Source organism: Protobothrops mucrosquamatus, unplaced genomic scaffold (assembly GCF_001527695.2).
Source record: "Protobothrops mucrosquamatus isolate PMUCROS unplaced genomic scaffold, P.Mucros_1.0 scaffold71, whole genome shotgun sequence".
Taxonomy (NCBI): Eukaryota; Metazoa; Chordata; class Lepidosauria; order Squamata; family Viperidae; genus Protobothrops; species Protobothrops mucrosquamatus.
The window spans coordinates 77,406-92,675 of NW_015386449.1; the positions used below are offsets into that span (position 1 = coordinate 77,406).

Below are 15,270 nucleotides of genomic sequence, written 5' to 3' on the forward strand. Positions count from 1 at the left end.
TATTAAAGTGTACTTTTAAAAAAGGAAATGTATGCAACATATACTTTTTCTCAACTTTGCTCTTTAAACTCATTTTGACTTATTGAAATTAGTAATACTTCCAAGAGTTATAAGCCACTGATATTATATGAGCCAATAATTCCTGTCTCTGTATATTCAGATTAAAAACAAATAATTGAGTTTAGCAATATCAACAATAAGAACAGAACAAATTAACAGGAAAAATAATAAACATGTACAAAACTTTTTAAAATATGAATATCACACCCAATGAGCCAAACATTAAAATACTCTTCTTCCCCAGAGGGAGCAATTATAACATTCCAGTTCTTGTGGCATTATGTTGTAACCATATTTTAAGGCAGGAGGAAGGGGCCATTCTGATGTGCATGAGTGTCATTTCTCAAAATACATGCTTCTGAGGTGTCTGCAGATATTCATTTATTAAAGAAAGGACCATGAACCAGGATGTCACTTCTTTATTAGTGCAACCCCATCCAGAATTAAAATTCCACACCCACAGCCATTCAGTCTTACCAGGTTCAGCCGAAAGTCTGTTATCCCCAACCAGACCCAGATCTTACCCAATGGCTTCATGTAGATATACGTTCTTTAGAATTTAGACTGAATCCTGTCCAGAAGGGGAAAGGAATAAAATGGTCGCAATGCCTTAGCCCAAAGTATACTTTTAGCACTCCTAGAATATCCTGTGCCCCCCCCCCCGGCAAAATGAAAGTGATGTTCCTACTATTGATTTTTGTACCTAATTTTGATGTGCTCTGTATGGTAGAGCTGTGAGAAACTATGGCCGAGAATTTAAATATTTTAACATGATCTGTTGTTATTTAATTGCCAGGTATGCATGCCAGATTGCTTTGCAAAAAATTAACATCTTGCTTTTAATATAATTGATCTGCACCATGAAGAGCTTTAAAGGGGGCAACCAGTACTTTACTGGTACTACACTGGTAAACAGTGCAGCTCTTGAAATAGAAGTGCTACATGTGAGTATGGCATGCCCATTACTACTCAAATATATTTGGGACCAGCTGTTGTTTCCAAAAGCTTTTCAAGGATATTCCCTTGTTGAGCAGATTGCTGTAATTCAACCTGGTGATAACTAAAAAGGAGCAAAGTCTCTTGTTCCTGCAAGGCTCATACTTGGCACCCAAGATCCTTTTTTTTGCCTCAGCTGCTGTCTACTCATCAGGCAGGAAATATTAGTCCAGAACCCCCAAGGTACGAACCAGTTCTGCAGAGGAGAGGGCAACCCTGTCCTGAACAAAAGATGGTATCTCTCTGTAGTTGGATGGCTTTCCAATCCAGAGCCACTTTGTCTTACCTTAATCTGTTCCTCTCCTAGGCCTGAGCACCCTCCAGACAACCAGACAGCATTTTAATGATACCATTTGATTGGCTCACTGTGAATTTATAAAGTTAGTATTAGCAGCACACTAGTGACCTGGTTCCCATGTTGATGGATGATGGCACCCATGCAGATGTTAAATAGGAGCAGGGAAAGTGTCACGAAGAATGTAGGGCCCGATCTCTCCGCCCTCCTGCAACTGTCTCTTTAGGAAGAACTAATTTAGAGCAATGCTGCCCAAATCTTGGTGGTGGCCCCAAATGGTATAATGTTCAATGATATTGAAGGACAATGAGAAATCAAGGAACTCCATGAAGGCATCTTCTCCCCTTTCCTATCTTGTCTAAAGTGTAATCAGTGTTACACTGGAAAGTGTAATCAGTGTTGTTTCCATGGTTTACCCAGATTAAAATATGTCCAGATAGCCACATTTATTATTTCTGTACACTTTATGCTTTCTATCCAAGTTTGGCCAGAGCCATCTTTGCACTTTTCTCACTTCTAGGGTTTTTTTCCCCCCATGGTGTCTTGTTGCCTTATCTGGTGTACATAAGAACATTCTGCTGTTCTGGAAGTCATGTGTGTCTTATTGAGAATGCATCAAAGTTGCTACTTTCCACAAGCTGCTTATGTTGAAATCTTCCTGAAAAAAGTTTTTCTTTCTTTTCACCTGTTTTCATTGTCTCACATACTTTATATTTCCCACATATGAATTCACACAAAAGCATAGTGTAATTTTATCATATCATTATGTACTGACTCTACAAGTGGTCCTCAACTTACAACCACAGTTGAGCTCACTATTGCTAAGTGAGACATTTGTTAATTTTACTGTCTTTCTTGCTACAATTGTTAAGTGAATCAGTGCAGTTGTTAAGTTAGGGATACAGTTGTTAAGTGAATCTGACTTCCCCATCGACTTTGCTTGTCAGAAGATTGCAAATAGTGATCACATGATCCCAGGACACTGCACCCATCATAAATATGAGTCCATTGCCTAGCATCTGAATTTTGAACACATGACCATGGGGTGGTCATAAGTGTTTTCAGTGCCATTATAACTTTGAATGGTCACTAAACAAACTGTTGTGAAGTCAAAGAGGCTACCTGCAATTTATGGTTCATTAATTAAATGTGCTTATCAATATTATAATGATTCATAGGTGATGTTATTTAATATATTGTCATAATGCTATTTAACTTACATATTGATGTGCAGGACATTTTTTTTGTTAGCCAGAAGCTTTACTATATATTAAAAAAATTGTCTCAAACTGTTGCAATATAGTTCAATCCTTTTGGGGGGATTGGTGAGTCATTAGATGGCTCAATTCATATTTTTTGAGGCTTATTTCATTAAAAAATTGTATATGAGTGATTCCTCTTCAATTAAAAATTCCTTTTGGAGATACTTGTTTTAGCTGAGCTATTAACTTCAACAGTTACCAGGCCCAGTTAAGACTTTTTTCTTTCTTCTTTCATGTATTCTACAAGATTCCCAGGAGACCTCTTAGATTATATGTTATCTTCAAAGTACAGTAGTCCTCTACTTACAACAAGTTTGTTTAGTGACTGAACTTACAACGGCACTGAAAAAAGTGATCACATTTTGCAACCTTCTGACAAGCAAAGTCAACGGGGAAGCCAGATTCGCTTAACAATGGTGTTACTAATTTAATATGCAGTGATTCACTGAACAAATGTGGCAAGAAAAGTCATAAACTGGGGCAAAGCTCACTTAACAAATTTCTCACTTAGCAACACAAATTTTGGGCTCAGTTGTGGTAGTTAAGTGGAGGATTACTTGTATTCTGAGTCAAAAAATACCTTTCTCTCTTGTAACTAAAATATAAATCTCACATTTTAGGGAAAGCTTTAAAAAAGTATTAAAAAATTACAGAGTACAACGTGCCATAACATCACAATGCGATCAAAGGTAGATTTATATACCAATAATAAGGAAACTAGTGAAAATATTTTGTATGTTAAAAATGAAAATTATCAACATAACCCTATCTGAGGAATGTCAAAGATGTTTGACAAAAGGATGTATTTTGATTTAGAAGAAAATGGTGTTACTCAGGCATTTAAGTCATACGTTTCAGTCAGGCTTGAACTCAAATGCCTGATAATTTTCATTTTTAACATACAAAATATTTTCAGTGTCATGGAGAGGTGTAAGCAGTGGGGTACCACAAGGCTCCGTCTTACGCCCAGTACTCTTCAATATCTTCATCAATAACTTAGATGAGGGAATAGAAGGGGAACTCATCAAATTTGCAGATGACATTAAACTCGCAGGAATAGCCAACACCCTAGAAGATAAGGTCAGGATCTTGACAAACTTGAACAATGGGCCCTATCCAATAAAATGAACTTTAATGTGGAGAAAAGCAAAGTTTTACATTGAGGCAGGAAAAAAATCAAAGGTTTAAGTACAGATTAGGCGAGATCTGGCTTAAAAACAGCAACTGTGAGAGGGACCTTGGAGTCCTAGTGGACGATCACTTGACTATGAGCCAGCAGTGTGCAGTAGCTGCCAAAAAAGCTAATACAATCCTGGGTTGCATAAACAGGGGCATAGAATCAAGATCACACAAAGTATTAGTACCGCTTTATAAAACCCTAGTAAGACCACACCTGGAATACTGCAACCAATTTTGGTTACCATACTACAAAAAAGATGTTGAGATCTTGGAAAAAGTTCAGAGAAGAGTAACTAAAATGATCAAAGGCCTGGATACTAAAACATGAAGAACGGCTGCATGACTTGGGTTTGGCTAGTCTAAAAAAGAAGAAGAAACGGGCGACATGATAGCAGTATTCCAGTATTTGAGGGGCTGTCACAAAGAAGAGGGCGTCAAACTATTCTCCAAAGCAACAGAGGGCAGGACAAGAAACAATGGTTGGAAACTGACCAAAGAGAGAAGCAACCTGGAATTAAGGAGAAACTTCCTGACAGCAAGGACAATTAACCAGTGGAACGGCTTGCCTTCAGAAATCGTGGGCGCTCCATCACTGGAGATTTTTAAGAGACTAGACAGTCACTTGTATGAAAGGGTATAGGTTCTCCTGCTCGATCAGGGGGCTGGACTAGAAGACCTCCAAGGTCCCTTCCAGCTCTATTCTATTCTCCTTATACAACCTACTGTCATTTTCCAAAGTTCCGATTAGAATATGTAAAGAATACACTATAAATGTATAACAACTCCCTATATTGTAGATCTCTTTTGTGTTATTAATCCAGTGTCAGCAGATACTAGTGAAAAGAATATTGGCCACTTTCAGTCAAGCCTGATTCTGGCTTGCCCCCCTCCCCCTCAAATGTTGTTTTGTGTTTGATTCAGCTTTTGTTATGTTTTTTCTTTGACATTTTGTACATTTAATTCACTAATCTCATGCAAATGAAGCTGTACAGATGGTGCTTCCTCTTATCACGGAGCAAAGCAATTTCAGCAGAATGACCTTCTGCAGTTGCCCAGGCCTCAGTGTGCGCAGTGATTGAATTTCTTCCTGACCAATTACTTTAAGAAATAGAATTCAAGGGGAACTCCAGGTGTTGAAGAGATGCATCAGGCATACATTCCCTAGGAGGCATCTCTATCCAGTGAATGCACTTGTTGCCTGCCTGCTTGGATGAATCCCTCAGCCCAGGACTGATCTGGCAGACTAAGGCTCTTTAAGCATATAGATATTTATATGCTTATAGAATTTTGATTGCTATGGCCACCCAGTCATATCTGATTTTGAACTGCTTACAAGAGTTTAAATATATCACTTTTTTAAAAAGTATAGAAATAATTAAAGTAGGGAAGTGGGGACTGTTATAGGAAGACTCATAATATTTAATAATAAACAAAATATACTAATGGAGTCACACCATGTTCTGGGCCTTTAGAAACAACCAGGTCTTTAAGACTCTCCTTGGGTTTCTGTAGTTCTCAGGGTAGAAAACAATGCATTTTTATTTGACCTCAGGGCATGAAAGTGTAGATATTATTTTGTTGTATATTTTGAGCCTAAAACTGAATGTTTTGTGCTATACATACTTCTACAACAGAAAGGAAAAGGAAGTGTTACATCTTGCATTACGGGGTATTGAAACTTGAGTGGAAATTGGATGCACCTAATAAGGTCACCAAAATGAAGATTTGTATATTGGAGAAATCTAAAACAAATATACCTAAACCAAAAGAGAAAGTGATGTGGTTCTGCAGTCGTGATCTACAATATGCTTGGGTCCGGCTTGAAAACAATTGAGTATACAGAATCTTGCATCAAGTGGAACCTTCTAACAGACTTTGAAGAAGAAGATCGTTGCAGCTGTGAATGGCCATGTTTCAAATGAGAAGGAGTAAAGATTTATTACAATAGAAGAGACAAGTCTCTGTAAGGAAGGATCAGATTAGAAGCAAGCTCAGGAAATAGGAGTAATAACAGAACCCAGAAACAGTTTTCAAATCCTTGTGGAAGAGATTCTTGAATTTTCAGAAAGAAAAATAGCACTGTAGAGTAAGATGTAACTGAGCCTTGCAGGAAAACAAAGAACAACTTTAAAAGTTGTTGGCTTACTACTGTGAGGATTCGATACAAATTTATGCCAATTAGACCTGTCACCTAAAGTAATTGGGATGCCTGACTTAGTATTGCTGACCTTATCTAGTTTGATATAGTGGTTAAGGTACCAAGCTAGAAACTGGGAAACTGAGTTCTAATCCCACCTAGCTATGTGGTGTTGGGCCAGTGACTCTCCCTCAGTCTTAGGGAGGAAACAATGGCAAGCCCCTTCCAAAATCTTGCCAAGAAACCTGCAGTTGCCAGAAGTCAACGTTGACTCGTAGCTGTGCATATACAAACACACACACACACACACACACACACACACACACACAGAGAGAGAGAGAGAGAGAGAGAGAGAGAGAGAGAGAGAGAGAGAGAGAGAGAGAGAGAGAGAGAGAGATCTTATTGCTGACTGCAAACTTCACATGAGCCAGAGTTAACCAAATCCTGCTCAAGTGCTGTCCTGTTCTGGGCACCATACTTTACAAAGGATTTGGAGAAACTGGAACAATTTAGAATAGGGTGGAACCCTATGAAGAAAGGGATATTTATCTGGATCTATATCTCTCTGGGGAAAAGATAACTGAGTAGGGATATCATAGGATTCCTTGAATACCCCCAAAAAAATTTCAAAAAAGGGTAAGTCCCAATCTCTCTCGTTTTGGAGTGCAGAAGACCAAGTTGTTGATTTAAGTCATAAAAAGCAGCTCTGATTGAATGTCAGAGAAAACTTCCTCGCCACAGTTTGACAACCATTTCACTCCTAGATGCCTGGAAATTATTGTCACAAGGGTGTACAAGTCTTGCAAAAGCCACTACTCTTATGCACCTCTATAAAGTTTCAGGGAGAGGTGCTTTGTTCGTGTTTCCACATTTTGTAAGGCACCTTGTTTGAATGTTTTGTACAATCTTAGCGTACAATAAGCCTTTCATATGGAGGCACTGTTAGTTTCATTGTTCACTCCAAGTCTTTATTGCCAGCCTTTAATAAGAGGGATCATGTGGCAATGTTTGTGAACCATCATCATTCCTTGTGAACATAGTTTTCAAAAACCTTTGGACTGCCTACTTGAATTTTAACATTGGCGTTCCCATTGAAGATGTTGCCAGTGCTGTAAATTTCATCATATTTCCTAGCAAATAGACAGCAAAGTAAGGAACATTTGTGTTAAAATCAGATTTTAAAAATAAAGAATTCAAAATCCTGCCACCAATCTACCATGTTTCATCTTTTCATAAAAGCTTTAGCCTAACATTTGTGAGTAAAGTTCCAGAAGTAAAAACAGAAATTGATTGTGGGAATGACTTTATACAACACTGTTTACAGTTCCCCGTTGTTTTCTTCTGTTAACTATTATTGATAATGTTTTTATAGTTCTGTGGCTGTAAAAATGAAAGCATATCTCTTCATATGTTGCTTTTGTTAGACTCAATCCTTCCCCACATACCTGTGAAATTTCCATTGGTATTTCCTTCTCTTTCACAGGAAATAAATTTCTGTAAGAGCCATGAAGAAGGGAAAAGTGTATCTTACCTTGGAGGTAACTAAGTGGTGGGTCTTTTTTTTTTTTTAAAGGATCCTGTGAATATTCACCCACTTGTGTGAAACAGCACAGGCATTCTTTTCAACGTACAGCTTCTTCCAATATGGTGATCTGGCGATGTATCACTATGTGATCACAATATGGAAGAGCAAAAATGTGCTGCTTAAAGCAACAAGTGATGGTGTGTGCATCTAAATTCTTTTAAAAAGTTGAGAAAGGACACCCACACGCACACCAGTTATCTCCAAAGTAAGGTAATTTTACAAATATTGCTTCTAATTCCACAGCTGCATATCAGGCTCTTCAGATTCTGCCCAAAGCAGGCCACCCCTTTTCTGATGAAGCAAACCCTATGGAGCTTGCAGATTTTACTCCATGCATTGATCATCCGAAAACAGACATTCCATGGATGGAGTATTCTGTATATGCAACAGTTTGTATCTACAGTATTCCTGGCTAAGATCACCTTATATATGAACTTAAATAAAAAAGATAAAGACGCCCACTAGCCAAATTTACCTCCTGCAAATCCATGCAGTTTACTTGGCAGCAGCACAGAAGTGCTGTGTCGTTACTGCCTTCCCGCATGTTTTTCAATTTTGCAGTCTACCTGACAGGCCTCAGATTCTCTCTCAAGTGGTCTCACATTCAGTTATGAACTGACCCTGCATCACTTCCAAGCACAGACAAAGTTAGGACAGTGCTGCCATCTGGTGAAACAATTTGGGTGTTTACAGATCTGTACATTTCTTCAGAAACGTAGAAGGCAGGCAGGCAGGCAGGCAATTAAAAGAAACAATTGAACATTTTCCTTATTATCTGCATGATAAAATACATTTTGCTATACCTGTGTAAAGTAATTAGCACATAAAGCAATATGAAGAAAAGAAGGGACGGAGTGCAATACCTGAAACCCTGGGATATTCTCATGACCATAAAAAAGTCATATTCTGGTCTATTTCCCCTTCAATTATTTCAGCATAAGATAGTTATTCAGCATGGTTCTTAAGGAATAAGCACAACAAACTGCAATATAGGTAGTTCTCGGGTTACAACCACTCATTCAGAGCAACTCGTTCACTGCTACAACAGTGCTGAACAGTGGTACTTATGACCGATCCTTGATGCTCCAGCTGTTGCAGCACCCCAATGGCCGCATGATCACAATTTGGGCACTTTGGCAACCATTTTGCATTCACAATAGTTATAGTCTCTCAGTCACATGATGGCCATTTGCAACCTTCTTTGCTGCCTTCCCAAGCAAAGTCAAAGCCAGCAGAGAAGGTTTCAAGTCACTCCTATAAATTGCTGCTGCTTTTTCTCTCGAGGAGCCCTACTACCAAGTGTGAGATCCTTGGATCTGATATTCCATAGTGTGTATCTGCCTGCAGCACCCATCCCCATAGGATCTTGTACTCCATAGCACGTGGCCCAGTCACATGAAGTCCTTGCTTAAGAACCTGCAATCCTGGCTTATACTGATGGCAACCAGAATTACTAGAATTGCCACCGCTAAGGGATGGGGATCATGTGACATCACACTTTACAACCACCTCATTTAAATGATGGAAATTCTGGTTGTAATTACCATCATTAAGTGAGGACTACTTGTAGTTTTCTCCATAGCACCCCATTCCAACATGTTTTGCAATGTTTACAGGAGGTCAGCTGTGACACTTGCTCAGATTTAACAAGCCACAACTGTCTCCTAAGATTAGGGTTCCCATGATTGTTCTGGTATCACCCCAGCAACATCATCAACTTTTAATCCCATATGTGGAATGTTGTATCCTTACATACCATGCCAGTGATATACCTATATTCTGCACTAATCTATGAATTATGGTTGTGTGATAATTCAAAACACCAGTCAATTGTTTGAATTATTTAGAAAATTGACCCAATTTATATATCTCAACTGAATTGCCAAGTCAGATCAATACAATTCAGATTTCTGCATCAATGAAAAAAATCTAGCTTCTGTGCATACATAGGAATATTCTAATCATCAAAGCCATTAGAAGGCTGTACTGGGTGATTTTTCTTTTTCTTAAATTAATTTGGGGAGTATGTTTGAAGTTATTCCCTGATCTGAATGTTTTTTAAGCCCCAATGTAAAGTATTTGACATATTTAGAATAAAGAAATATACTAGATACAGTATGTTATAGGAATATCTCAGTAATATGTGAACAGGGACTACAACTAATGAAGGAGAATATTTGTGGCTCAGGGTTGAAATGAGAGGTCCTTGGTGCTCTCTGAGCTTTCTTGTTTTCTTGCAAACCTTTCATTACCCTAACTAGGTAACATCATCAGTGCTAGTAAGGAGTGCTGTTTGCTGTCAGAATATAAACTGACACCAAACAGCACTCCTTACTAGCACTGATGATGTTACCTAGTTAGGATAATGAAATGTTTGCAAGAAAACAAGCAAGCTCAGAGAGCACCAAGGACCGCTCAGGGATTACAACTGTTTGAAATGGCTTAGGTCAGTAATGGCGAACCTTTTAGAGATCGAGTGCCCCAAAACTGGCCCCGCCCTGCTCCACCCTGTCCCACCCCCGTTCCGCCCCCCCATCCCCCGCCCTGCCTGTCTGCAGGGCCACTCACCACCTCCAGGGCCCGCCACAGATTGCCCAGGCAGCCCAGCAGCGCTATGGCGGTAACGCCCTCTGCCCACGCCCTGCAGCATCAACTGTGCACGATGGAGTGTGAGGGCAGAGTCTTATCTATGCTGCCTGGCTGCCATGTCCTTGGCTGCGCTGCTACGCATGGGCCACGCTCAGGGGTGACTCTCCTTCAGGGGGGCTGCTGGAGAGGAGGGGGTCACGGGGGGACGCAAGGCTGGGGCAATGGCACGTGTGCCCACAGAGAGGGCTCCGAGTGCCGCCTCTGGCACCCGTGCCATAGGTTCGCCACCACTGGCTTAGGTCATTCCCTCTCCCCACCTCCAGTTGAGCTTCTAATTTTGATAGTTTACCAGTTAAGCACTTTGGAGTCCCATGATGCAGTACTAGATGAAACAGGCTTTTCAAACTGATTTTAAGGAAAGAGGCCAATGAGATTGCAGTAAGGAATCCTCTTTCTCATTTCTCTGGGAAGTTTTCAGGAATGGAATCCAGAGAAGAATCTGTTAGTTCACTTCATGTTCATACGCAAACCTGATTCATTTAAAACATGGCTGCTTATAAAATGAATCTATTATTTTTCTTTCTTTTTCATTCTGCTGCACTTTGGACCTAATCTCTAGGGAAATATTGCTATATAGGAAGCATTTGCCTTATTTATCTGAATATTCATATGTTTCATATTGTATTTAAAACATTATGGTTTTTTGAAGAAAAAAAAAGGTGTCCAGTGATCTGCTCTTCTGCATTATAGAATATTGGGAAAAAGATGTCCTGCCAACAGTTTACAGCAAATCTGGATGGACTGAATGATGGGAAAGATTTTGCAAAGGATCTGTTAAAGGTAATGCTATACCCCAAAATGAGTCATTATGATTGATAAAAGCCCATGTGCCTGAAGTTGAGACCCTATTCACACAACACATACTGTATGTAATGGATGATAATCTACGAATGCTTACATGCTGCTCCTGCAAATTCTCATTTTCATCCTTAAGAAATTGTCTATATCAGCCTTTGTCACCCTGTCCTACAAATGTCTTAGACTATAATCCGTATTATTCAGTTTACATAATTAATGGACATGATGCTTGGAGATTATGAAAATTGTAGGTCAAGACTTCTAGAGGCTCTCAAATTGATGAAACTCAATGCAAATCATCAGAAAAAGAGTTATATTACTTCAGATTACAAATATAGAAAATACTGAATTCAGAGTTCTTTTATGTTAAAGTCTTCTGCCTCTTGAAAAGATTTAAAGGTGCTCCCAAGTTTTTATTTAATGCACTTATTTTGTGTAAATAGGAAGCTGCTCACCTAGGAGTATTCAAATTGATGCATCTTCTACTACCTTTTGAAGTAGTACAGACTTGGAAAGGAAAATAGGTCCTAATATAAAGTATCAGAATATGATGCAATTGCCAAATATGTGTGTCCTCCAATTACATACTAATTTCTAACCACACTTGTCATGTAATGGCTCATAGCCAGGAGTTCAATCCTCACTGGCTCAGGGTTGATTCAGCCTTCCATCTTTCTGAGGTTGGTAAAAGGCGAACCCAGATTGTTGAGGGCAATATGTTGACTCCGTAAAACCACTTAGAGAGGGTTGTAAAGCACTGTGAAGCGGTATATAAGTCTAAGTGCTATTGCTATTTGAATTGCTTTAGTAAGCAATATTTCACTGCTACTGATTCAGAATCACCTTTGAATACTTTTACTGCTTCAGTTCTATCTCTGCTTCTGGTATATTTCTCCTTCTACTTGCATATTTCAGTCACATAGAAAATGATGGAGACCTAAAACAAATAGGGAGAATCAGGTTACTTGTATATAGCAACACAGGTTTCTCCAGATGTTCATTTCTTTATCCCTTTCATAGTAAAATACAACAGGTTTTACAAGAAATAAAAACCAAGAAGTAATGCAGAATGATCATGTAGTCTGTGCCACTGTTAACGTGATTAATATAGATTTATATCAAACAGCTAGCTATCTTATAGAATTCGTTCTTTACAAAAAAAAAAGCTCACTTAAATTAGACCATTTTCTTTTGGTTGCAATCTTCTTAAAACCAGAGCTATGAAGATAAAACAGTAAGGTAGTTCTAAAAATGCTCTAAAGGAATACCTAATGAAAAAACATAAATTGTCTTGATTATTTATTGCTCATATACTCTGAACAATGGTCACATAATAAATAAGCAAGTTCTTCAAACCTATTTTTCCATATAGGGCTGGCCATTAAACAAGGAGGCAGCTTGAGGGTGTTCAAGAACGAGTGTCTACTGTACACCTTGTTCTAAACCAGAGATGTCAAACACAAGGCCCCGGGGCCAGATGCGGCCTGCGAAGTGGTTTCATGTGGCCCGCAAAGCCATCCTGTAAACAGTGAGGGAATGGCCCCCACTGCCTTGGCCCTGGCCCAGGCTGGCTGGGAGCCAATGTACAATTTTGTGGTGGCCCTCTATGCTGAAATGCATTCGGTCTTAGCTCCACAAGGCCGTCTGGAACCAGCGAGGAACCAGCCCCTGCCGCGTCGGCCCCACCCCCTGGGTGCATGCTGGGGAGGTGTCACCCTTTATGAGGAATGAAGAAATGCACCATCGCCTGGAAGTGGCCAGCAAATGGCCCTCGCCTACTTCACATATCTGGCTTGATGGGCTCTGCCCTGGTCCCACCCCTTTCTGCCAGAGACCCTCAGATCTGTCCCACTCCTGCCTAGGCCCCCACAGGCACCCTTGACGCGAATGATGTAGAGCTGGCCACGCCCACCCAGTAGGCCACACTCACTCCACCCATGCCCAGTAGGCCGCCCCCCCGCCCCCCCGAGGGCAACCGCAATGCTGATGCGCCGCTCAATGAAATTGAGTTTGACACCCCTGTTCTAAACTAATCAGTTTAGTGGCTTATTGTCCCTGGGAAATAGAAGATGCTGTCCCATGCCTTCAGTGCTAAAGCAAAATGTATTATGTCTAGTTTTTGTACACAGAATACTAAGTAAGTGCTGTCTTGCCCTATGGTACATTAGGATAACTGTAAAAATATTTTCTCATTTCAGAAAATTTAATAATGATTAATAGATATTCAGAAATATTCTGATAATACTATATTCTTGTTTCAGACCCTGTATAACTCCATAAAAAATGAAAAACTAGAATGGGCAATGTAAGTAGTTGTTTTAAATATACATTGTATTGTTTTCTATTTGTAGCCTACCTTGTAACTGAGGTATGGGGTCAATGGTTGAAATTATTTAATTAATCTATTGCAGGGCATGACATGTTAAAGCCAACCTTGGCTGATCTGAGAAAAATTAAGGAGGGTTGTCCCTAGGAACCATCAGGGAAATCCTAAGGCTGTAGGCTAAGTTGGGAAATCAAAGCCATATCCCAGAAGGCAAGGGGAAACCTCTTCACTGTAGTTGCCCCCAGCCCAACATGGATGTATCCATTCAGTCACCAAGAATCAAGTTTGGCACAGAGACTTTCTTGTTTAATGGAACTCAGACTACTGTACTGTATTATTTTCAATGCTTATTTACATTTTAGCAGCATTCTTTTTAGACTAATCTAAATTAAATGTTAAATTTAGGGAAAGGGTTCAGTAATGATTACCTCAAAGCAGAGCTTAGCATCAGATATTGAAAATACTTTAGTTTGGATTTTAATACAAGCCAGGAAAAAGAAAAACTTTGTTCCCTCACATAGCCATTTAGTGTGGGACAATAATCAATTTCTCTATCCTGGAAGTCTCATCCATATTATTTCTTGTTTCATGGGACTTAACTGCTGCTGAAATTCATCTATATGGGTTTTACTGAATAATCTATTTCACATGTTTGGGAAAACATATTGTACAGGTAGTCCTTGACTTACAACAGTCCGTTTAGTGACCATTCAAAGTTACAACAGCACTGAAGAAACTTATCAACGTTTTTCACACTTACGACTGTTGCAGCATCCCCATGGTCACGTGATCAAAATCAGATGCTTGGCAACTGGTTCATATTTATGATGGCTGCAGTGTCCTGGGATCATGTGATCACCTTTTACGACCTTCTAACAACCAAAGTCAATGGGGAAGCCAGATTCACTTAACAACCGTGTTACTAACTTAACAACTGCAGCATTTAACAGCTGTGGCAAGAAAGGTCATAAAATGGAGCAAAACTCAAACTTAACAATGTCTTACTTGGCAACATACATTTTGGGCTCAGTTGTGGTTGTAAGTCGAGGACTACCTGTAGTCCCTGCAATATTCTGGACAAATTTTTTGGCAAGTGATTTGCTTTGGCCTCCTTCGTAGGCTGAGAGAAAGGACTGGCTAAAGGTCAGGTAGATGGCTTTTAAAATCTAAGACAGGACTAGAACTCCTGGTCTCCCATTTTTAGCCCAATGCCTTGATCATTAAACCAACTGGCTCTCTTTTTAATTGAGGAAGTGGTTAAATATGCTTGAGAAAGTGCACAGTATATGATACTGCATGTTAGATCTTAAAGCTCTACCGAGCCAGAAAAGAGTCTGAAGCATGTAACACAGTAGTTGTCTTGGTGAACAATTTTTATTTATTTATTTTTTATTAAAAGTTTTATGAAGATTACAGTATAAACCCCCATACCCACCCCAAAACCCCACCCTCCCCCTCCCCCACTTCCCAGAGCTGAACACAGGGTTACAAATATAATAATCAAAATCTATCTAGCATTAACCAACTATTAAAATAACCAAGTCCACAATGCACTTTAACTCCCCTTTAACACAAATTTAAACAAATTAAAATTAAACACAATAATAAACATATTCATAACCTAAATATTAAACAATACAATACTAATATTAAAAATAATAATATCATATAATTAAAACTAACAAAAATTCCATTAAAATAAACTATTAATAATAACAATACTCTAGAGTTTACTCATAACCCAAATGAAACTTTTTAGTCCCATATTTATTCTGAATATAATGTATCCATCTTCTCCAGACCGAGATGTATCTTTCTTGTGATTGATCCTTCAAATAAGCAGAAATTTTAGCCATTTCTGCTAAATTTGACACTTTAAGCGTCCATTCTTCTATAGTGGGCAAAGAGTCCTTCTTCCAAAATTGGGCTACCAATAATCTTGCAGCTGTTGTAAGATTCAACATCAAATTCATTTCTTTAACA

At 39.1% G+C, this 15,270-nt stretch overlaps 1 protein-coding gene across 1 annotated transcript in view; it reads left to right on the forward strand.

The window, feature by feature from the left end:
• Positions 1–15,270, forward strand: part of PSD2 (pleckstrin and Sec7 domain containing 2) — a 63,123-nt gene that overhangs the window by 27,830 nt on the left and 20,023 nt on the right. Inside the window, exons 7-8 of the mRNA XM_015812148.1 lie at positions 10,854–10,943; positions 13,223–13,266. Of these exons, the coding sequence (XP_015667634.1) occupies positions 10,854–10,943; positions 13,223–13,266 (134 nt within the window). The remainder of the gene's footprint in view (positions 1–10,853; positions 10,944–13,222; positions 13,267–15,270) is intronic.